Raw genomic sequence first — 23229 nt, 5'->3', positions numbered from 1 at the left:
TTCTGAACACCACAGAAGATATTTTGAAGAATGTTGATAATCAAACCACACTGAACCCCATCGATTTCCATTGTATGAACACAAAACCACTGAGGGACGATTCACATTTCGCGTCTTTTCTGCGCGCATATTCATTATTTTTAATGTACACGCGCGGCAGTCGCGTCTAAATAGGGGGCGACGCGCCTTTTTTTCAGGAGCGCCGCGTCGAGATGAAAAAATCTTAACTTTTCAGAAAGGCGCAAGCGCACCGCAGGTCATGTGACAAGAACCAACCAGCCAATATAGACAAGATCAGTGAAGGGGGAGACACAGATGATCACAACAGTACCACAGTAATCGTGAGGTGTTTTCACTGTATATAATCCATATGTCATTGTTTATACCTCCTCGTCTCGACTGCTATCGTGGCCCATGGTTGCTTAGCGACGATAAACACCATGGGAAAGCGAAGAAGTCCAGGCGATTTTTTTCTCAAAATATTTTGTTTTGAATTCCACTGAAGAAAGAGTCGCATGCAGATTTCCAACCGCACGAGGGAGAATAAAAGATGACAGAATTGAGATTTTTGTGTGAACTATTCCTTTAAAGAAAACTGTAAGGCTCTTCAGACAGGGCCTGTGACCAACAACTCAAAAGCAGCCCTGGCAACCACCAAGCGACGTGATGAAAATCACTCAGATACCATAGCAACAGCCCTAGCAACCAGGCTGAACACCTGGACATCATGTGTGTGGTCTCATTATTATCAACTCATTTTTAATCCATTAGGTGCCCTCACTGACTGACTGTGTCTGTACACTTCACTTGACAGAAGTTTCAATATGATCTCTCTCTCTCTGTGTGGGATGTATTTTATTAGTATTTTAGCTGTAGGGTCCGCAGACAGACAGACAGACAGACAGACAGACAGACAGAAGGGTCCCTGAAGCTCATTTCATTCTCCAGTGGCTTCCTCATCATCGTCTCTTAAAACAGAAGAGCAGAACGGCCGCTTTGAGCTGTAAATAAAAGAGCTGTTTATCTCTGCTGGACAGCCAGTGAATTTCTTCATTTCATACAGAGACGCTGTGGGCTCAACGTTTGTCATTCAGACCCTCAACACCGCTCACATTACGCTCCGTATGAAACAAACCTCACACACGGCACATCCCTGAACCATTCTCCTGTTCCAAACCTGCCTAACTTTATTCACTGAACACAACACTATCGTAGGCTTTCCAGACAACTTCTATTATTTCTAGACATCGCTGAGATTTATTGAACAGCAGAATTCTGCTCAAGTTCTTTCTGCGTCTCAGATGTTCACGATTGTCTCCATTACACCTCAAACTGAGCTCGGATCTGTCAAGTCTGCAATCAAACGTCAATATTATAGAAGATCTCAAACATTTCTCATCACATTTAATCAAATCCAGATTATTTGGAACTCAACTACATTCATTCTCAAAGAGAACTACCTGAGGTATATTATTTGGTAAACTGTGCTTTTGTTGGAGTTTTAATGTTAATAAACGTATTGTTTGGCTGAGAGCTGCTAGATACATTCACTACATTTCAGTTAAATAAAGAAAATTATTTTTGAAGAATAACAATCTCATCTTTGTGAATGTTTAACATCACACAAGCAATAATAATGCAATCTCTCTGTCTGCTACAGACAACAAATATATTAGAAGAATGTTGGTGTAAATATACGACTGCTCCACACAAATGTTTTCTAATTTCTTTTGTATTTATTAAGTTCTCCAGAACAGACTCTGGTTTATTATTCAGATGTCTACATACACGACTTCATATTGAAAATGCTTTGTGGATTTCACTCAGCACATGTATGTGATGATATCAAAATATAAATACACAAACTCTCTCTCTCTGTCTGGTCTCTATCTGGTCTCTCTCTCTCTATCTGGTCTCTGGTCTCTGGTCTCTCTCTCTCTCTCTCTCTCTCTCTCTCTCTCTCTCTCAAGATTCAAGACTCAAAGGAGCTTTATTGGCATGATAAAAGAAAATGTACATTGCCAAAGCACAAGATTAAATATAAACATGCAGAAATACAGATTAAGATAAAAAATAAGATAGAATAAAATTAAAAGTCTATAAGTAAAAATCTATATATATATACATCTCAATATAAACAGAAAAACAGTTTTAATTAAAGTTCTCAATGAGGGTGACAGTGTCAGTTTGTGTGTGTTGTCCTGTCAGTGTTGTGTTGTGTTGTGCTGCTTGTTCTTTGGTCGTGGCAGGACTTGACATATCTCTCTATCTCTGGTCTCTCTCTGGTCTCTCTCTCTCTGGTCTCTCTCTCTGTGGTCTAGCTCTCTCTCTCTCTGGTCTCTCTCTCTCTGGTCTCTGTCTCTCTGGTCTCTCTCTCTGTGGTCTAGCTCTCTCTCTCTCTGGTCTTTCTCTGGTCTCTCTCTGGTCTCTCTCTCTCTGTGGTCTAGCTCTCTCTCTCTCTCTGGTCTCTCTCTCTGTGGTCTAGCTCTCTCTCTCTCTGGTCTCTCTCTCTCTGTGGTCTAGCTCTCTCTATCTCTGGTCTCTCTCTGGTCTCTCTCTCTGTGGTCTAGCTCTCTCTCTCTCTGGTCTATCTCTCTCTGTGGTCTAGCTCTCTCTCTCTCTGGTCTTTCTCTGGTCTCTCTCTGGTCTCTCTCTCTGTGGTCTAGCTCTCTCTCTCTCTGGTCTCTCTCTCTGTGGTCTAGCTCTCGCTCTCTCTGGTCTCTCTCTGGTCTCTCTCTCTGGTCTCTCTCTGGTGTCTCTCTCTGTGGTCTAGCTCTCTCTCTCTCTGGTCTCTCTCTCTCTGTGGTCTAGCTCTCTCTCTCTCTGGTCTCTCTCTCTGTGGTCTAGCTCTCGCTCTCTCTGGTCTCTCTCTGGTCTCTCTCTCTGGTCTCTCTCTGGTGTCTCTCTCTGTGGTCTAGCTCTCTCTCTCTCTGGTCTCTCTCTCTCTGTGGTCTAGCTCTCTCTCTCTCTGGTCTCTCTCTGGTCTCTCTCTGGTCTCTCTCTCTGTGGTCTAGCTCTCTCTATCTCTGGTCTCTCTCTGGTCTCTCTCTCTGTGGTCTAGCTCTCGCTCTCTCTGGTCTCTCTCTGGTCTCTCTCTCTGTGGTCTAGCTCTCTCTCTCTCTGGTCTCTCTCTGGTCTCTCTCTGGTCTCTCTCTGGTCTCTCTCTCTGTGGTCTAGCTCTCTGTATCTCTGGTCTCTCTCTGGTCTCTCTCTCTGTGGTCTAGCTCTCTCTATCTCTGGTCTCTCTCTGGTCTCTCTCTCTGTGGTCTAGCTCTCGCTCTCTCTGGTCTCTCTCTGGTCTCTCTCTCTGTGGTCTAGCTCTCTCTCTCTCTTGTCTTTCTCTGGTCTCTCTCTGGTGTCTCTCTCTGTGGTCTAGCTCTCTCTATCTCTGGTCTCTCTCTCTCTCTCTCTCTCATGACTAGAATCTGTTAACACAACAGAAAATGTTAAGCAGAATGTTTTTATCAGTGAGCAGCCGACTGCGCAGACGTGTGCTGTTCAGACGTGAGTAAGACCTGCTGTTGTTTTTATCAGAGTAAATGTCACAGATGACAGAAAAACACACTGTTATCAGAGACTACTGCTCTGACCGTACACACACACTCACAAGCACGCATATACACACACAAACAAACAAACACATACAGCTGAACTTGCAGGCAAGGTGTTGTGAACTCATGGACACAAGCACAGGTGCACACACACACACACACACACAGTTTGTCATACGTGACTATGTGTAAACCCTCCTTCTGACACACACATCCACAACACACCTGTGTAACTGTAGTCACAAACTAACACAAAGCTACACAACTCAGAGATCAAAACACTGTCAATTTGTTTAAAGTGACAGAAGATATTTTGAAGAAAGTTCTTAATTTGACCCCATTCACTTGCATTGATTTTGTGTCCACACAATAGAAGTGAGTGAGGTCCAGAGCTGTTGGGTTACAGACATTCTTCTTGTGTTCTGCAGAACAGTGTTTGTGATTCACTCAGACTCTGAACACTGTTAACCAAAACGTTGTTATGAAGCTCTCTCTAGTAATCAGACAGTGAGTGACGCGTGTAAAGTTACGAGCGAGTCTTCTGGTGTCAGTCACAGCAGACTGCGGTTCCCGGCCGCTGCGGCACAGCCGAGCATCACTCATCAGATTATTGGAAGATCTGTACACGTGTTATATTTATACAGGAATTACCCAGCGCTAATCGATGATAGCTGGAGCGATGTGAGCAGAGCCGAAACCACAAGAGACGCTTATAAATTACTGATGCTAAAGACTTCGACTGCATGCGGTTACGACTTCATCATACTGCTGCTTAAAAGCCTTACACTACACACACACAAAATACACCACTGTACTGTACCCTCTGTCTCTTTTCACATAACAACTGTTGTTTTGGCCTTACACTACAGATCAGATACTTTATGGCCCTTGCAAGGCACTTACAAAAATGTACAGTAGCACAACAATTCCATTCAATTTAATTTCTATGGCACTTTTCACAATTTTGCCTTGTTGCAAACCAGTTAGCAGCAAAAATACAGACAATAAATACAGATATAATGAAAATAATTCATATTAATACATAAAATAGGAAAATGATAAAGTACAACATTGGCATTGGTCATTTTGGACATGCACCACAGACTATTAGAAAATAAACAGCATCTCCACAAAATACAACAGTGCAGATATTTCAATACCATTTGACCTTCTAATTTCATCACTGCAACACATTACCATTAGGGCTGTATGGCGATTAATTGTCTATTAGATCATTTGCGGTTATGGCGATTAATTGTCTATTGGATGATTTCCGATTATGATGATTAGTTGTATATTAAATAATTGCGGTTGTGGCGATTACAGGTCTATTGAATAATACGGTTATGACGATTGGTTGTCTATTAAGTCATTTCAATTATGCCAACTTATTGTCTATTAAATAATTGCCATTATGTCGATAAATTGTCTATTAAATAATTTCAATTATACCGTTTAAATTTCTATTGGATAATTTGTGATTAAGGCGATTAATTGTCTATTAAATAATTACGGTAATGGTGATTGGTTGTCTATTAGGTCATTTCGATGGTACAGATAAGTTGTCTATTAAAGAATTGCGAAGAATTGTCTGTTTAAAGGCTTTGACAATTATAACGATTATTTACAATTAATTTGAACAGTGAATAAAATATAGATACATTAAGAAATGTGAAAAATTTGTAAATAACTGGTGACATTCCCTATAGAGTGACCTTAACAGAGAAAAATACTGAGATGTGAGGGCGATGTCGTGTTGCTGTGTAGATCCAGCAAATCTAGAATGACTTAAATAAAACTCATCAACATAAAAAATACAAATCTGATAAAACTCAAATGATGAAATAATATCATCGGAACACAACAGTGAGTGCAGATCAAGAGACGGTGAATATAAAATGCTGCAGATCACAATTGTTTTTTAAGGATTTACAGTAATTGGGGTGGTCTGAAATAATTCTGATTATCTCAAATAATTGCAATTGGTGGATTATTTAATAGTAGTACCATCATAGTATTTTTGTACAGGTTCCTGCAGAACACAGAAGTGGTGTTTCTCCATTACTGGGCATTTCCAATGAGGACAGGTGTTTTTCAACCGTCCAATGGAAGAAAGAAGATGTGAATAAGCCACTTGAGTTTTTTGCTAATAAATTAAACAGACTGAAAAAAGGCCTGTCACAGTGGTTTTGAAAGCGTCCGATAAATAAGAAACACTTCTCACTATAATTACAAGTGGTTAAAGCATCACTTGATGAAAGGTTTTACCTCAATATTAATGTTTTTACATTTGTAGACCTCTCCATTTTAAAACTATATATACTACACAGTTTCCATGCAGTGTTTAACTGGTGTTCTTGTTCATCTTGCATGTGTCCGATTAGAGAACCGGTGAAGATGAAGATCAGACAGTCATCATGAGTGAGTCATGCTGCCCCCTACAGACCAACAACACAACTGACACACAAACTCACACTTTACAAGGAGTCTGATCATCTTCACAATAATACCAGCTGTTTTCTAAACATAAAGTTTCTTTAAACCGAAATCCTCCCGTAATATACAAGATCACCACATGATGTCACATCACATTATAACATCTGATTTGTCATGAACTGACCATAAACAGGACTCAGTCACACAGGCATAACGCTCCACTGCACAGACATAATCTTTACATTCACATATTGATCTCAATGTTACTAATGTCCTCTATTACACAGGGAAAATCTATTCTTCAGACAGACTAAACGCCCGTTTTGTGTCCCCTGCGGCCACACGACACAAATCTGAACTGATGAATTTACAAAATAAGTCCGGACTCCGAATCTTTAGACAAGCCGTATAACCCAAAACATTTCACATTCATTTATGTCATTTTTGAGCTCCAGGACATTCCTCTAAATCTCCAAAACGACAAGCAAACGGATGTATCATAATGACAAAACGAAACAACTTACATCAAATCAACAAATCAGGACGCCCTAATGTACCCAAAAGCAAAAAAATCATCTCGAGCGGCCACTAAAGTAAAGCAAAGTCCCACATCACAGCCATTAAATAATCGATTAGATGAACAAATGCGCCTCATTAGACAAACATCAATGAAACGCGACGTGTTCCGGGCACACGGACTCACATTCCCACAGTCACAATCACACTTGTGATGTTCTGCCTCTCAAACGTTGCTTTTAATGCATTTTTGTGAAATAATATAAAGTTCTTCACATTATAGGTTCTTCAGACCAATGCGTCACTTTCTGGGTTCTAACACCAGCGGATGCTTTCACCACAGAACAAACAATATAATATTTATTTGGGGAACAAAATGCATCATAATGTAAAATCATTTTCGGGGTCCTAAGTGAAACAGTGTAACGTCTAAACCACGAACAGGTGCTTTGAATCAGTTGTAATTGCGATCAAAACATGTTGCGCAAAACTCTATTTGCACAAACCAGCAGTTACTTCTTACAGAAACGTGTCATTTGAGGGCTCGAGTGTGGTTTTGTGTCTAAATATGATCACAGAACCCTGTCATTACGGAGTCACGGACGCGACTCTCCACCAGAGCGTCAAACTTTACGGACGACTCCAAAATATGCGCAAATAACGCGACGCGTCCGGTAAAAAGACGTTACGAATTCATGTCCAAACGAACTTTTAAGGAGCCCTCCGAGAACGAAGTCACTTCACAGGCTCGCGCTGCATACGATACAAGAGCAGGAAAGGAATCCACATCAGCTTTTACCTTTGTACACCTGCGCTCGCGCCGGCAGCACCACACCGATCGCGATGAAAGTTAAAACTTTGTCCATCTTTGTCGGTGTCGTTAGGATGAACCCGGGCTGACCGCCGGGCGAACTCTCTCTCGTCAGCTGCGGGTGTCAGTGATGGCTCGTGTCGTTTCGGGTTCTCCTGGAAACGGTTCTCCCGCCTCCCTCTGTGCGGATAGTTGTCGGGTTGTGGATGACCGGGTGGAGCGCGCGCGGGTGAGCTCTCCGGTAGAGGGTGAACGGGAGCTCTGCTCGGTGAGTGAGTGTGTGTGTGTGTGTGTGTGTGTGAGAGAGAGAGAGAGAGAGAGAGAGAGTTTGAGCTCCGGCAGCTGGTGGTGTCGTGTCTCATCTCCTCCCACTGTGGGCTGGGATGCTCAGATGGACAAATTGGGAAAGAACGGAATTTTACACGCGCACGCCGAACTGCAGATCATTTTCATATCAAAAGTTGATATTATATGAGTTAAATATATGTTTATAATAATAATTAGTAGTGCCGTAGACACACTATTCCCATAAGGTTCTTTGTTGGGCTTTGTGGGTCCATAAAGAACATTTGGCATCCACCACTTTGTGGGCTCCTTTAAGTTGAAGAAGGTTCTACGGACTATAAAAACATAAGACTTGTGAGAACCTCTGATTGAAAGTTTATGTGGAAAATCAAAATGAACGAACCTTTTTAGTGTCACACCTATATGGCATCTCTGTGTTTATGCGATGTTTCATTAAGCCTATATTTCTCTTTCTGTCTGCCTGCCTGCCTGCCTGTCTCTTTAAATAATCGTTTTTTTCTGGGTATTTAGTAGTGAATATATTTGCACCCTGGACACACACACACCTCTCACTAATTAGTCATCTTGTGTTAAAGACCTGTGTTTCCAGACAACATCGGGGTTGTAAAGGTTCCGCCACATAATTGGCGTCAAGGGACGAAAAAGGTTGGTCGGACAGAAATCCAATCATGTAGTTGTGGAATAAACAAACAAAAAAAGAAAGATTTCTTTTTTCGATTTCTTTAAAAAAAAAAAAAAAAGAAATCGAGATACGGGCATAAAAGAGATGATGGGATTGAGGCACAATAAAACAAGCCGATAAAAACATCCAACAGCAAACGGTCAAAGAAACAGGAAACTAGTATGCACCCGTAAAGCCCGTCCAAGCGAGAACAGCCTCAAATACAGTATGACTGATACGGAAAATAAAAATGCAATCTCCTTTCAGATCCAGCAGCGACCATAATGGCATTTTCTTTTATGAGATTAAGCCCTAATAATCCTGCCATGTTATTAAGATAATACTCCCAAGTTACCACGACAGGATCAGCACGATTGGAATTCTTTCATGTAAAGTTCAGAAACACGCCACGCCAGGGCTCAGACGCGACGCGGCTTTTAACAGTCATTACAAAAAACAAAGAACAAAAGAACTACCGATAGAAAGACACACCAAAACCAGTTCAGTAGAAAGAGTTTGGTAAAGAAAATGGCTGCGTGTGATTGGCAGCTCTCCTGGTTGGGTGACGTGGTGTCATAACAGCGAATCATTTGTTGGACCTCCTGCAGACTCCTAAGGAGATGTGCTCTGTTTCACAAAATGCCACACATTTGTCACTGACATCGTAACAGCTGCGCTGGAAATCTGTTAAAGAGATCCTCTCAAATCCATCGGCGCCCTACACATACAGTACGTGTTTTATAAGAAATAATATCTGTTATCATTCTTCATTCGCCCATGGAAGAATGTCCTAAAACTATCTCCAAAAACTAGACAATGTCACACAAACACACACACACTTTCTGGTGCATTAAGTTGATTGAACACTTGGAGACGTGTGGCACTAATGATCTTTGCTGAGGGTTACTCAACACTCTCTCCTCCGTTGACCTTCCCCAAACATCTCCACATCATTACTTGATTAGCTGATTGGAGGCTGGGATGTTTAATATTTTGTTATCATATCGTGCCGATTAAATATGCCACCCTGACCTTGACTGCGATGTAGTCCTTGAGTCCAATATCAGCTAAAACACACGCGCGCGACACACAGGACAGCACAAGCGTGACCCGCTGTGGATTTAAGCAGTGTCATCATGGCTATATTTTCTCAAGGATGTCTGAGAATCTCAGTGTGTGAGCACTGAGCAGGGACAGCGGGCTTCCATCGAGACGGTAAAAGCCCCGGAATGTGTGCCGTTTTACTTTCTGTTTTTAATTCACCTTCTCTTTCTATTGCACCACTTAAAAACTTAATGCATGACACACATGATTTAGGGCCAAAGCATACCTGAACATTTGTGGGTCAACGTCACAGCCATATTGAGCTGGGCAGGACTACCCTAAAAACACGTGGTCCTTAACCAAGGTTTTCGGGCTTAGAAGCACAAAAAACTTTATTTCTCAATTGTGACCCTGTACGACAAAAACAGTCTTAAAGGTCAATTTTTCTAAATTGAGATTTTTACATCACCTGAAAGCTATATAAATAAGCTTTCTATTGATATATGGTTTGTTAGGATGGGAGACTATCTGGCGGAACAACAACTGTTTACAAAGCTGGAATCTGAGGGTGCAAAAAATCTAAATATTGAGAAAATCGCAAGGCACTGAAGCAGTACTCACAAAAATTACGTTTTTATACATTTCTAAATGTATAAAACAATTTATAAAATATCTTCATTGAACATGATCATTACTTAATGTCCTAACGATTTTTTGCATAATCGAAACATCTGTCATTTTTACTATACCCTGTATTTTTGCCGATTACTAAAAATGTTCCTGTGCTATTTAAGACTGGTTTTGTTATCTAGGATCACAAATGATTTTATCTGTGTTGTTGTCAGGGGCGGTCGGAACAGTAGGATATTCTGTCAAAGTCCAGATTGGCCATCCCACTGACTGGAATACCGGATTTCTTTCCGGTGAGCCGCTATCGTATGGGGCCGGAATGGACACTGGGGCTGGACAGACGGATATATTATAAACTTGAATGCATTCAAAGCGAAGGCATTACAGAGTCGTACACGTATGCATATAACACAATGACACATTACATACAACAGCCACACATTCCCCCCATCGACAGAAATGGTGGAGGGGCAATGCCATCAAACAAACCCCACGTCAACACAAATGGGGGAGGACCGATGTATGGCCAATGGATGCTGCCCAGTCCGCCCCCGGTTGATTTTATACTTATTGTCTCACATATAAGGTACACATATAAGTGTGACGATGTTCATTTCGGATAGATATAACGATGTCGCTTGCTGATATGCTTCACCCACTGCAATGCAACATGTGGGATCAGAGCTCACGAGAGTTACGACACTCAATCTCGCCGCTGTGTGGTCACGTGGTTCATGGAGCCCTCAATAGTCTAAACAAGGCCGGGAATTTCCTGAGAGAGAAAGCACGGAGAGCCTTTTACACCATCAAAAAGAAAAAGAAAATTGACTTCCCAACTGGAATCTGATGGAAAAATTCAAATCAGTTCTAGAAGCAGTGTTGCTGTATGGAAGTGAGGTTTGGGGTCCTCTCGCCCACCAAGAGTTCAGCAGATGGGACAAACACCCAATAGAGATTCTGCAAACAGAAATGTGTAAAAACATTCTACGGGTACAGAGAAAAACTCCAAACAACGCCTGCAGAGCAGAATTAGGACTGTATCCTCTAATCATTAAAATACAAAAAAGAGCTTTAAAATTCTACACACACCTTAAGAACAGCGACACAGACACACTCCATCACAAAGCCTTAAGTCATCAAGAGCTGAGCCCAGAGAGAAACCCCTTCATCCAACTGATCTCACAACTAACTCTACAACCCCAAACATGCCCAAGTCAACCCCAAACCCCAGCCAGACTAAACCAAATGATGAAAAGACAAAAAGAGAAATATCTGAAACACTGGACAGAAGCAACAGCTCAGCAAAGTAAACTGGAATGCTATCTGTCACTAAAGAGAGAATATAAAGTGTCAGAATAGCTCACAAGCGTATCAGACCCTAAACTAAGAAAAGTGTTGAGCATGTACAGACTCAGTGATCACCAGCTCACTGTAGAGACGGGCAGACACAGACACACATGGACACCGAGAGAAGAGCGACTGTGTCCACACTGCACACACAATCAAGTGGAAACAGAGCTGCACTTTCTCCTCTCCTGTCCCAACTACACACACATCAGAGAAACATTCTTCCCCCAGTTTACAAACTTACACAAAGACTTTGACCAGTTTCAACAAAAGGACAAGATCTCATACATACTGGGAGAAAAGTCAAGAAGCTCAAACCTGCTGCAAGATATGTCAAGTCCTGCCACGACCAAAGAACAACCAGCACAACACAACCAAACACAACACAACACTGACACTATGACATGATGCTGTCACCCTCACTGAGAACTGTCATCAATTATTTGCTCTTTTTTCTTTATATTGAGATGTATATATAGATAATTGTATATATTTATTTTTATCTTAAACTTTTTTTTGCAGAATGTTTGTATTTAATTTCCATGTGCTTTGGCGATGTAAAATGTGTTTTATCACACCAATAAAGCTTCTTTGAATCTTGACACAAATTACTTCCGCATTCCATTCTTCCACCGGACGTGTAACCGATTGTCGTACTCTGTTTTCTACTGCTCTGGTGAGGCGAAATGAACAAGACGTGAAACAGAGGTTTTGTTCGTTTAACAAAGTCAGAATGGGATCATTTACAGTTGCTTCGAGAATAAACATGTGATATTAACACAAACTCTATCACTGCATGTCTGTGATAACAATGAACGAACAAAACAAACAATTTAGATACTTTCCCGCACGCGTCCGCTCCCTCAGCGGAAATACTTGAAGACTACGAACGAGACTTCCTGTAAGAAGGTGCCGTGCAAGTACACTGGTGATGAAATCAGGCTCTGTATTACTGCCCTACACTTTTAGAGGGCGCTGTTGTCTAAACCACCTAAACCATCACATTTACATTTACATTTAGTCATTTGGCAGACGCTTTTATCCAAAGCGACTTACAGTGCACTTATTACAGGGACAATCCCCCTGGAGCAACATGGAGTAAAGTGTCTTGCTCAAGGACACACTGGTGGTGGCTGCTGGGATCGAACCAGCAACCTTTGATTTACCAGTTCAGTGGTTTAACCCACTAGACCACCATCTCACTAAACCACTGTCAAGTCATAGAAAAGGAAACTTTAGAAATTAAATCACGTTTATTGGCTTGGTAAAATCACTTTTTAAAGAATTTAATATGGAATATTTTCGCATTTTGTGCAGTAAACCGTCTTCTGTCAGCACATGGATGTACAGTGTTTGTTCACCTCGCTTCGTGATACAGGCCATTTGTGGGCAATTCCAGTTATGAACGTGACATTTTGCGTTATGGACGTGAACCATTTGTTTATATTTTACTGAACCCTTGTTGATTGAGTCTAAACATAAAAAAATGTCAGTCTATGAAAAAATTATAAATGTAAAAAAAGGGAAATAAACATGCGTTATGGATGTGACAAAGAACTGACGCAGTTTTTGTAGGATTTCTGTAAAATAATGCCAAATGAATGGAGAAGTGAAGCCTCTTTATAGAACATCACATAGTTTCTTTATATTAATTTTCATGTGTTCATTTATGAGGAATATGAAGCGTTATGGATGTGACAATCCTGAAGATGGCTCTTATCTGAATATGAAAATTCATGCACTAAAGATAAAACAAATGCTTTACAAATGTGAAGAGAGATCTCACATGAGTATTTCAATCACCAAATGTTCAAATCTGTGCTGTTAACAGAGTTAAAACCGCTGGTAAAAACCAAACCACGAAAAAAAATGTGTGGTATGGTGGACATTTTCACCGAATTGTCCATGTGTATTGTACAGCCTATCAATGTTGATAATCACAATAAATTGACTTGAAGCTTAAACAGTACAGAAATAGACACGACCCGTCTTTGTCCAAACGTCCAGACACGCCACAGAACTCTGAATGTGTTTGTGTGAAGATTTAGAGCTCATCTTTCATTAATCAAGTGTCTTAAAACTGTCTTTTTCATAATGCCACAGCACTGTTAGTGGATGTTTTAAAAGCTCACATTAGAAAAATAAATATTTAATTTCTCACTGTTTTCATTGCTCACAAGACTCAAGAGATGTTTTAGATTCTATAGTTTGAGCGTCGCCTCTGAAATTAGAAATAAAAATAGACCGCAGTGAGTCAGTTGTTGGCATAGCATGAGATTATAGAGCTATGAGATGAATGTAGAGAACAGATGAATGTGAAGTCACGTTGGCACATCTGAGACATCCCAGTTAGAGAAGTGCGTCTACATGCACAGTCTTACTAAAGTTATGCTTAATAAACTCATATAAGCTTATGGAAACGCGTAAACGGGTTTCTATAAACTATAACTATAAAAGTCCGCTCTGGAATCATGCAGTTAATGTAGAAACGTATAAATGAAGAACTATTGTTGCATATACTGGTACTGCGGACATGAAAAGAGATATAAAAACACAGCTTCTGACCGTTTTCCATCTGCATGTTTAATGACTTAACAGACTATCGACGATGACGTCATTGCATGCGAGAAACTCGGCTATTCTCAAACTCTCATGCAAACGCAGTTATCAGTGTAGTTGGTTTATTACTCTGCCCGTGAAAACAGGTTTCTGTTTAAGATGATTTTTGATAGATATCCGTTTATTTTGTGCACGTAAACGTATTGAGATATCTATTGAAACTTCAGGGATTAAGTTTTTTCTCAGGAGAAACTGCAAAAGATTTAAGACGCATGCAGCACTTCTTTATTATGCTTACAAACCTTTGGACACTTGATTTGTTTTTAGAGTTTGTTAAGTAAAATCACAAAGATCACAAAACTGATATTATTATAATCGCTAATGAACATTTTTCTCTGTTCTGTGCTGTATTTGTATGAGAATTCACACTGTTGAATGATTAATTAAAATTTAAAGTTACAAGATTAAAATCAAACAAAAAGTCAGTCTCCTTACTTATTATGATAGTTTCTAAATTCTAAATCGATTTAAGTCACCTGCACTTTTATTTTTCAAACTTACAGTACTTCTGTGATATACAACAACAGTAAATAAAAAAGCTTCTCGTGTTTCAATCATCATCGTATAGAATAACCTCGACATAATATATGTAATGGAGATCATCAGGCATGTTTGAGGTAGTTAAACAGACTTTTCAAGCCTCCCTGTAGAACCTCATGATAGGTTTCACCAGCGGGTTGTGTATAATATGCAGTCCCGTATCAAGCGGATGACAGGCGAGCTTCTTCAGATTCTTCAGCATGTACATCTCTTCAGGAACGCTCTGCAGATCGTTGAAGTCCACGTTCAACAGTTCCAGTCTGTTCAGACAGCACAGAGTTCTGGGAAGAACATGCAGATCGTTCTGCTCTACTATGAGGATCTTTAGCTCGACCAGCTCCTGGATCTTGTCGGCGATGTTCTCCAGACGGTTGTTGGCCAGGTGCAAGAAGACTAGGCTCTTCATGGCGTAGACGCAGGCGGGGATGTGCTCGATCCGGTTGTGGCCGAGGTTGAGTTTGGTGAGTTTCCTCAGGTTGGATAAGCTGTTGGGAAGAGCCGTGAGTTGATTATTGGCCAGACTCAAGACCTCCAGGTTAGCGCAGCCGGCCAGCTCTTCGGGAACCTCCTTCAGATGGTTCTTGTGCGCGAACAGCACTCGCAGGTTCCGCAGGTTCCCGATCTCCGGCGGCAGGCTGACCAGTTCGTTTCCCCACACATTAAGCACCTGGAGGTTCTCCAGGGCTCCCAGACCCGATGGAAGAGCCGACAAGACGTTCAGAGACAAGTTGAGCTTCTGAAGTTCCTGGAGTTCCCACAGCTCAGCCGGCGTTTGCTCCAGACCCTTCATGGCCAGATTCAGGGTGCTGCAGCCCAAGTGTCTGCTTGTGTGTTTGCGAATCCGCTCCACCGATGATAAATTCTCCACGCAGCTGGCCTTCCGTCGCGTCGGCCTTCTTGAGTCTTCCAAGTTAGACCTCCGCCCGGTGATCCTCGGTGCCACATCGCCGCCCGCATGCTGCTTTGACAGGTTTTGTCTCAAGAGAAACATGAACAAATGCAGATCGGTTTATGAAATGAGAAAGCGTGTTTACAACGTTCTGTTTCCAGACGGATTCAGTTTTGATTCATCGGCTGCTGATGTTCTTATCCATATGAACCACGTCGTCATACTTCATCTTGCCTGGTTATGGGTGAGTGTCTCTCTCTCCCTCTCTCTCTGTGAGCAGCTGTCTCAGTCACTACAGCTTCATTTTGAGCCTTTAATACAGCTCAGTAATGGAATATCTGTAAAGTCATTGCAACATGTTCTATATACACAACACAGTTTTCCATCAGCAGACACTTAACTCAAGAGCACACGTGCATATGTCTACTGTACTGTATATATATATATATATATAACATACACACTCAAAGTACACACGTGCGGACCTTCATGAGTGAGGTCAAGTTAAGCCAAAGAGGCCTCATATCTTCTACAGTCATATCATTGATAATCCTCAAATAGACTTTAAAAAGAAAACCATTAAAGGAGTAGTTCACTTTCAAAAGAAATGTTGAAGATGATTTACTCAGCCTCATGTCCTCCAACATGTTTCTGTGTTTGTTTCTTTAGTGGAAAAGAAATGAAGGTTTTTGATGAAAACATTGCAGAATTTTTCTCCATATAGTGACTTCAATGGACTCCAAAAGCTTGAAGGTGAAAATGACAGTTTCAGTACAGCTTCAAAGGGCTTTAAACCAGACCAGACCATGAATAAAGGTCTTGTCTAGAGAAACAATCAGCCATTTTATAAAAAACTTTATGATGCCAAAGACCCCCAAATATGATTAACTTTCTGTGATCTATATTTTTTCTGTGTAAAGAAACGTCAAAAAATTTGTTGGATAAATAGTAAAAAGAATATTATAAAGAAAACAAGTTGTTTCCAAACCAAAATAGTCGGCAACAATTTCACTTTGAGTCCCCAAAAAAGAAACTGTAGTGGCTAGAAAGATTCAAATATAAACAATTCTGGAAACTATTTGTAGCAAAAAAGGCAGATAAACACTGTGGATTTTATCATTTTTTGCTTAATCTTTTTTCTGGGGACCCCTTACGTCCTTCTGGAGGGCTTCTGGGGGTCCCCCGACCCCAGTTTGAAACCCCCTGCTATAGAGTGTTGTTCAGATCTTCTCTTTGCTCTTTCAATCACATGTAATGGAGATGTCAAACAGGGAATATCAGCTCTTAAAATCATACCTAAGTAGGCAGCGGACTAGGTTTTGTCCGGGAGCGAGTGTGTGTGTGTTGTTGTGTGGTGCTTCATCAGGCTGTGTAAAGCTGTCAGAAACACAATTGCTTTATATTCTACACTGCTGCATCAGCAACAATACAGACCTGGTTTAGAAACAAAACCACCATCTCTCTCTCTCTCTCTCTATCTCTCTATCTCTCTCTCTCTCTATCTCTCTCTCTCTCTCTCTCTCTCTCTCCCTCTCTCTCATTTCCCTGATCATTATAGCTGCAGCCTTTACATTCTGTGCTAACCTGGATTGGTTTCCCTCTTGTGGGTCAGCTCTGCTTCATTTATCATGTTGCTCTTGTTTCGGTTTACGAAGATTTATCTGTCTCTAACACATACACTTTAGTCGTTCTCTCTCTCTCTCTCTCTCTCTCACACACACACACGTGCGCACAGGCGCTGGGTTCGGGTTTATATAGAGATTTGATAACTGTAATGAAAACACATGTTAACCAGAGCGAAAGAAACCCATGTTTCTCCAAGAATCACAGCCGTTCTTAACTCAGCTCACTCACACTGACAGTCGACTGATGTCCGTCACAACGATGATCTGGATCAACCTACAAGCTACTCATCAATTAAACCAGGCGTTTTCAAACTGACCCCCAGGGGTCCCCCAGAACAATGATAACAGTCCACAATGTTGATCTGCTTTTGTGCTCTGGATAGTCTCCTGAAGTCTTTATATTTGTATCTTTCTAGCAAACTTTTCTCACTTTAGTTTCTTTTTTGGGACTCGTCGCCGACTATTTAGGTTTAGAAACAATGTGTTGTCTTTCTAATATCCTCTTTATTATTTATCTAACACTTTTTAATATTTATATTGATATTTTAGAAAAGGGGGATCCTCACAAAAGGTAAATCATACTTGGGGGTCCTTGGCATCATAGAGTTTGAGAACCCTGATTTAAACTACAGTCAAACTACACTGTCAATGTAGAATGAGCGGTTGTTTAAACAACTTAACTTCAGAGTTCTGCTGGTTTAAATGAAAAGTCAAGTAGTTTACATCTCTGAAATCTTACCAATGATCAATTTTAATGTCATGTTTGCCTTCTCACATCTCATAAACCAGTTCGTCATTAGCACCCGCCTTCTGACAGACTTCTTCAATTTGATTGGCTGAACGTTCTGTCTTCTTCAGTTGGATAGGATTAAATTCTTCTTGCCCTCTGTAATTTGATTGGCTGTAATGGCTCCATGTCACATTTACTTTACGCGTTTGGCAGGCGCTTAAAAGCGAAGTACATTGCGTTATAATATATATGTGGGATGGAACCCATGACCTTGTTGTTGCTAGCGCTACGCTCTATCCACTGAGTCACAGGAAAACTTGCTAATGCTAATCTTGCTAATGCTAATCTCAATGAAATCATATTGGGCGTGACATAAAATGACACGTCACCAAGAGTTCAGATAGAGTTCAAAATGTTCATGATAATTTACTGTCATTACACACCCCTGCTCTATAGGACCTGAGATTCAGATTATTTGTGATTAACATCAGAGATTTGATTCCCTACATACAGTATGTGTTCTAGTTTCTCGTATCTGTCTCTTGTGTCCCTCCGAACGCTTTCTTCACACATGATAAATGCGTTTACTGTACACTCAAATCAATATTTCATGCTCATTTTCTTATTTGCCAGCAAGTAGAGAAATAAATCATCAGAATAATGAGCAGTCATCGGTCATTACTGTTCATGGTGATACACAGTAAAAGTTCTTTCTTATGACCAGCTGACAGTATATGATCTCTTTCACACAACACCTTCAGTTATAATAACACAATGAGACGATCACAGAATCATTACATTGACGTGTTGTGTGAGAAGAATGAGCTTAAAGTGGTGACAAACCTCCGTCTCCATCTGCGTACATGGCGTATGTTCCTTCATGATTTATCTCAAGTGTTCTTCTAGAGGAAGCATTTGTGATCGTCTGTATTAATAATCATGAATTAGCCTGAAAGAGACATATAATGTGTCTGATGCGAAACAGAGGCGCACGAGTATCTGAGTCACAATCTTACGAATCTGAATCATATTTGATATTTGTTTTAGAACTTTGCAGTTTAAGAAGAGGGTGCGGCCAGATTTTATACATATGAAGAAGATGCGGCACTGTCGTTACAATGAATGTAGAGGAAGAAAGTCCCTTCTACCAGTATAAAGATCCAATCATCGATCGATAAAGATCGCAGATTCTCAGGGGCGGGACGCTTGTGAGGCGTTTGATAACCTGTGCGCATGCGCAGTAGCTGAATCAATCTCGGAAAAAGGGGTTGTAAACGCAATTTAAGCTTTTAGCAAACCAAAGTTATTGTACAAGTATATACTTAAATGTATGCGAACCAATTTATTGTTTAATGTATATTAATAATGTTATTGTTCACTGTCTATGACATGTGAAGACCTCTTTACCTGATGTTATGTATAATGTTTAAAATAAGGTATAGAAAAGTAGCATTGGCCAAATGTGTTAATTTAAATATTGGATAAGTTTACTTGAAGCGTGAAGGAGATTGGGTTTACAGATCCGTGGGAATCTGCTGGAGGTTTTTGTTTTATCTGTGCCAGGTGAAAACCGTAAGTAAGATGAAAAGTAAAGCACATGTTTTTGTATTAAAGACACCAGATGATTTGAGGGATTATGACTCGTGTGTGTGTGTGTGTGGAGTTGAAAGTGTTCAGGATGATGAACGTGTGTAGATCCAGCGCTCCCATCAGGACCCCGTGGGCCGTACAGAGCTCAGGTGGCAGTCTGGGGTGATGCCCAGTCACAGAGACCTGCTGGCAGAACTGGAACACACGCATGCCAACAACAGAGAGAGAGAATTCCTGGCATGTGGATATTATTCCCATCTCAGGAGGAAGGAAACGCTGCCAGTTTCTGGTGCGGGCACAGATGCATCATGGGATATGAGGCACTGAACATCATCCAGGGCCCAAAGGGGGAGTGCACAGGGGCCAGATAAACCTTCACATAAATCAACATCAACTACAAGCTTTCACTTTACACAACAATATCACAATCCACTGTACACAACACTACACACTGCTCTTGTGACACAACCACACATTTATGTGTACAATATTGTGTATGGGTTTTTGGTTTAATCATTTGTAAATATAATGTCAAATGTTATTAAAATACTTTTTTTTCATTTTTCAAAAAACCTGTGAAAACGACCTGCTGGATTCGTGTTATCGTGTGTTATTAGTTTCGAGAGATTGTTATCTGGGAATAACGAACCTGCAAATGTTGAGACTGGCCAATCAGAATCAAGCATTCCAACAAGCCGTGTTATCAATGTTTTTATGATGCATACATATGTAGAAAGAGGTTGTGAGAGGACTCTTTAAAATCATTCCGTGTTCCACAGAACAAATGATGTCTTAGTTTGACGAGATGAGTGTAAATGATGACAGATTTTACAGTTTCTCAAAAACTTCCTTTTTCTTCTTATAGTGTTTAAAAGATGCTTCAGAATGAGACTGAGAGTGATTTTACTGGAGTGTCTTTGAGAAATCTTTGAGAACGTGTTGAAAACCAGAATATTTTTCTGGATGCCTCTAAACCTCATGTGTGTTTGTCTGCGTGTTTGTGTGTGAGCGTGCATATGTGCGTGCGTATGTATGTTTGTGTGTAAGCGTGCGTGTGTGTGCGTGCCTGTGTGTGTTTGAGTGTGAGTGTTTGTGAGCATGCGTGTGTGTGTGTGTGTGCTACAGGTCTCAGACTAAACTAATCACGCATGATTTTCTGAGATCAGTGATTACAACTCAAGCTGTAGGGGTGATATGAAACTCAACAATTCACAACACAAACCAGAGATCAGTATCAGACTGAGTCCTGATCAAATCTGATCTCCACTCGCTCTATGTGAGAGTATCGGGTTTGGAGAATTTCAGGCGTTAAAGCTCATTACAACAGTTTCCGTGTTTCAATATGTTGAAGTAGCTGTGAAAACCAGTGTGTCAATATCTTCTACCCAATTACACAGCAGTCCTTTGTGTGAGCCCCGTGGGGTGTGTGTACAATCACATTACCTATTCCTCAGCAAATAACAGTTTAACATTTCTGCTCAGTGCCGTCAGACACAAATTAAATTTTGTTATTTGTCAGCGATGGCTGTTGATTTCTATATTTCCCACAGGAGGAGAGAGACGCGCTGGCTGGAATAATGTTACTCTGATCAGCCAGAAAGCATCGATTAAACCGCCGGCTGAATCGTCCACAGGTGCTGACTTATTATAGAAACCTCTTTTTGTATTCTTGTGAAGATATTCAGCAGTGTTCGTCTTAGATTCACACAGTATGTCATGATGAATAAGACTTTGTTCGAGAAAGTGTTGAGGAGCGGTCCAGACTAACAAACTCTGTCTCGCATGAGCGTCACCTCACGCATGTTAACTAGATCTGATGCTGAAGTAATTCAACACTCTTCTTTCATACCATTACAGCACGTCAGGCTTAACATTGACATGAAAATTAAGTGATGGATCTAATGATTCGGAGGCTTTACAGTGGTGATGGGGTCTGATGTCTGACATCAGTCTGATGGTATTAGCCTGATATTTGATGTCTTTGATCTGATGCGTGATTGGTCCGATGACTCTAGTCTGATGTGTGATGTCTGTAGGCTGATGTCTGATGTGATCCGTGTGATGTCATGAGTCTGATGTTTCTAGCCTATTGTGATCGGTCTGATGCCTCTAGTCTGATGTGGGATGTTATCGGTCTGATGTCATGAGTCTGATGTGATATGTGATCGGTCTGATGTGTCTAGTCTTATGTGGGATGTGATCGATCTAATGTCACAAGTCTGATGTGTGATGTTATCGGTCTGATGTCATGAATCTGATGTGATCGGCCTGATATCTCTAGGCTGATGTGGGACGAGATCGGTCTGATGTCTTGAGTCTGATGTGTGTTGTGATCGGTCTGATGTCATGAGTCTCATGTGATCTGTGTGATGTGATCAGTCTGATGTCTCTAGTCTGATGTGCGATGTGATCGATCTGATGTCACAAGTCTTATGTGTGATGTGATCGGTCTGATGTCATGAGTCTGATGTGATCTGTGTGATGTGATCAGTCTGATATCTCTAGTCTGATGTGATATGTGATCGGTCTGATGCCTCTAGTCTGATGTGGGATGTTATCGGTCTGATGTCATGAGTCTGATGTGATATGTGATCGGTCTGATGTGTCTAGTCTGATGTGGGATGTGATCGATCTAATGTCACAAGTCTGATGTGTGATGTTATCGGTCTGATGTCATGAATCTGATGTGATCGGCCTGATATCTCTAGGCTGATGTGGGACGAGATCGGTCTGATGTCTTGAGTCTGATGTGTGTTGTGATCGGTCTGATGTCATGAGTCTGATGTGATCTGTGTGATGTGATCAGTCTGATATCTCTAGTCTGATGTGATATGTGATCGGTCTGATGTTTCTAGTCTGATGTGGGATGTGATCGATCGGATGTCACAAGTCTGATGTGTGATGTTATCGGTCTGATGTCATGAATCTGATGTGATCGGCCTGATATCTCCAGGCTGATGTGGGACGAGATCGGTCTGATGTCTTGAGTCTGATGTGTGTTGTGATCGGTCTGATGTCTTGAGTCTGATGTGTGTTGTGATCAGTCTGATGTCTCTAGTCTGATGTGCGATGTGATCGATCTGATGTCACAAGTCTTATGTGTGATGTGATCGGTCTGATGTCATGAGTCTGATGTGATCTGTGTGATGTGATCAGTCTGATATCTCTAGTCTGATGTGATATGTGATCGGTCTGATGTCTCTAGTCTGATGTGGGATGTGATCGATCGGATGTCACAAGTCTGATATGTTTTTTTTTCGGTCTGATGTCATGAATCTGATGTGATCGGCCTGATATCTCTAGGCTGATGTGGGACGAGATCGGTCTGATGTCTTGAGTCTGATGTGTGTTGTGATCGGTCTGATGTCATGAGTCTCATGTGATCTGTGTGATGTGATCAGTCTGATGTCTCTAGTCTGATGTGCGATGTGATCGATCTGATGTCACAAGTCTTATGTGTGATGTGATCGGTCTGATGTCATGAGTCTGATGTGATCTGTGTGATGTGATCAGTCTGATGTCTCTAGTCTGATGTGGGATGTAATTGGTCTGATGTCACTAGTCTGATGTGGGATGTAATTGGTTTGATGTCACTAGTCTGATGTGTGATGTCATGAGTGTGATGATGTCTGACATTATTGGTGTGTTGTCTCTAATCTGATGTGTGATGTGATCGGTCTGATGTTTTGCGGTGTGTGTGTGTGAAGGGGTTAAAGTGGTGTAAGAATGGATGATTTTTCAGTGGCATTTAAGGTTTTGGAGTGGGGCTGGAAACAGAAGACTTTAATTAATCACACTGGCCCCGTTAAGGCTCGCTGTGATCACGCTGCTCGTTAGTCTCCCGGGTGATTAATTGAAATTAATTGAAAATCCAATGACATTTAACACCTGATCATCTCACAGCACCGCTCTCATTCACTTTACAGACGGACAG

At 41.1% G+C, this 23229-nt stretch overlaps 2 protein-coding genes across 6 annotated transcripts in view; both read right to left on the bottom strand.

The window, feature by feature from the left end:
* LOC130417535 (receptor-type tyrosine-protein phosphatase mu-like) overlaps positions 1–7585 on the bottom strand; it is a 162199-nt gene extending 154614 nt beyond the window's left edge. For all 5 annotated transcript variants that reach the window (XM_056743145.1, XM_056743146.1, XM_056743147.1 and 2 more), the window contains exon 1: positions 7303–7585. In XM_056743145.1, coding sequence (XP_056599123.1) covers positions 7303–7369 — 67 coding nt within the window. In that variant the 5' untranslated portion in view covers positions 7370–7585. The remainder of the gene's footprint in view (positions 1–7302) is intronic.
* Positions 7586–14555: 6970 nt separating this feature from the next.
* Positions 14556–15452, bottom strand: LOC130417549 (leucine-rich repeat-containing protein 30). The gene has a single exon (XM_056743170.1). It carries the CDS (start codon positions 15450–15452, stop codon positions 14556–14558), a length of 897 nt encoding a protein of 298 aa, XP_056599148.1.
* Positions 15453–23229: the final 7777 nt, after the last annotated feature.

The sequence above is a fragment of the Triplophysa dalaica genome, chromosome 3 (genome assembly GCF_015846415.1).
Source record: "Triplophysa dalaica isolate WHDGS20190420 chromosome 3, ASM1584641v1, whole genome shotgun sequence".
Classification (NCBI taxonomy): Eukaryota; Metazoa; Chordata; class Actinopteri; order Cypriniformes; family Nemacheilidae; genus Triplophysa; species Triplophysa dalaica.
The sequence above is the reverse complement of the archived record's forward strand: the minus strand, read 5'-3'. Positions and strand labels throughout refer to the sequence as shown.

Coding starts and splice junctions, on each gene's coding strand:
- LOC130417549 (XM_056743170.1), bottom strand. CDS start 15,452: ATGTTTCTCTTGAGACAAAACCTGTCAAAGCAGCATGCGGGCGGCGAT.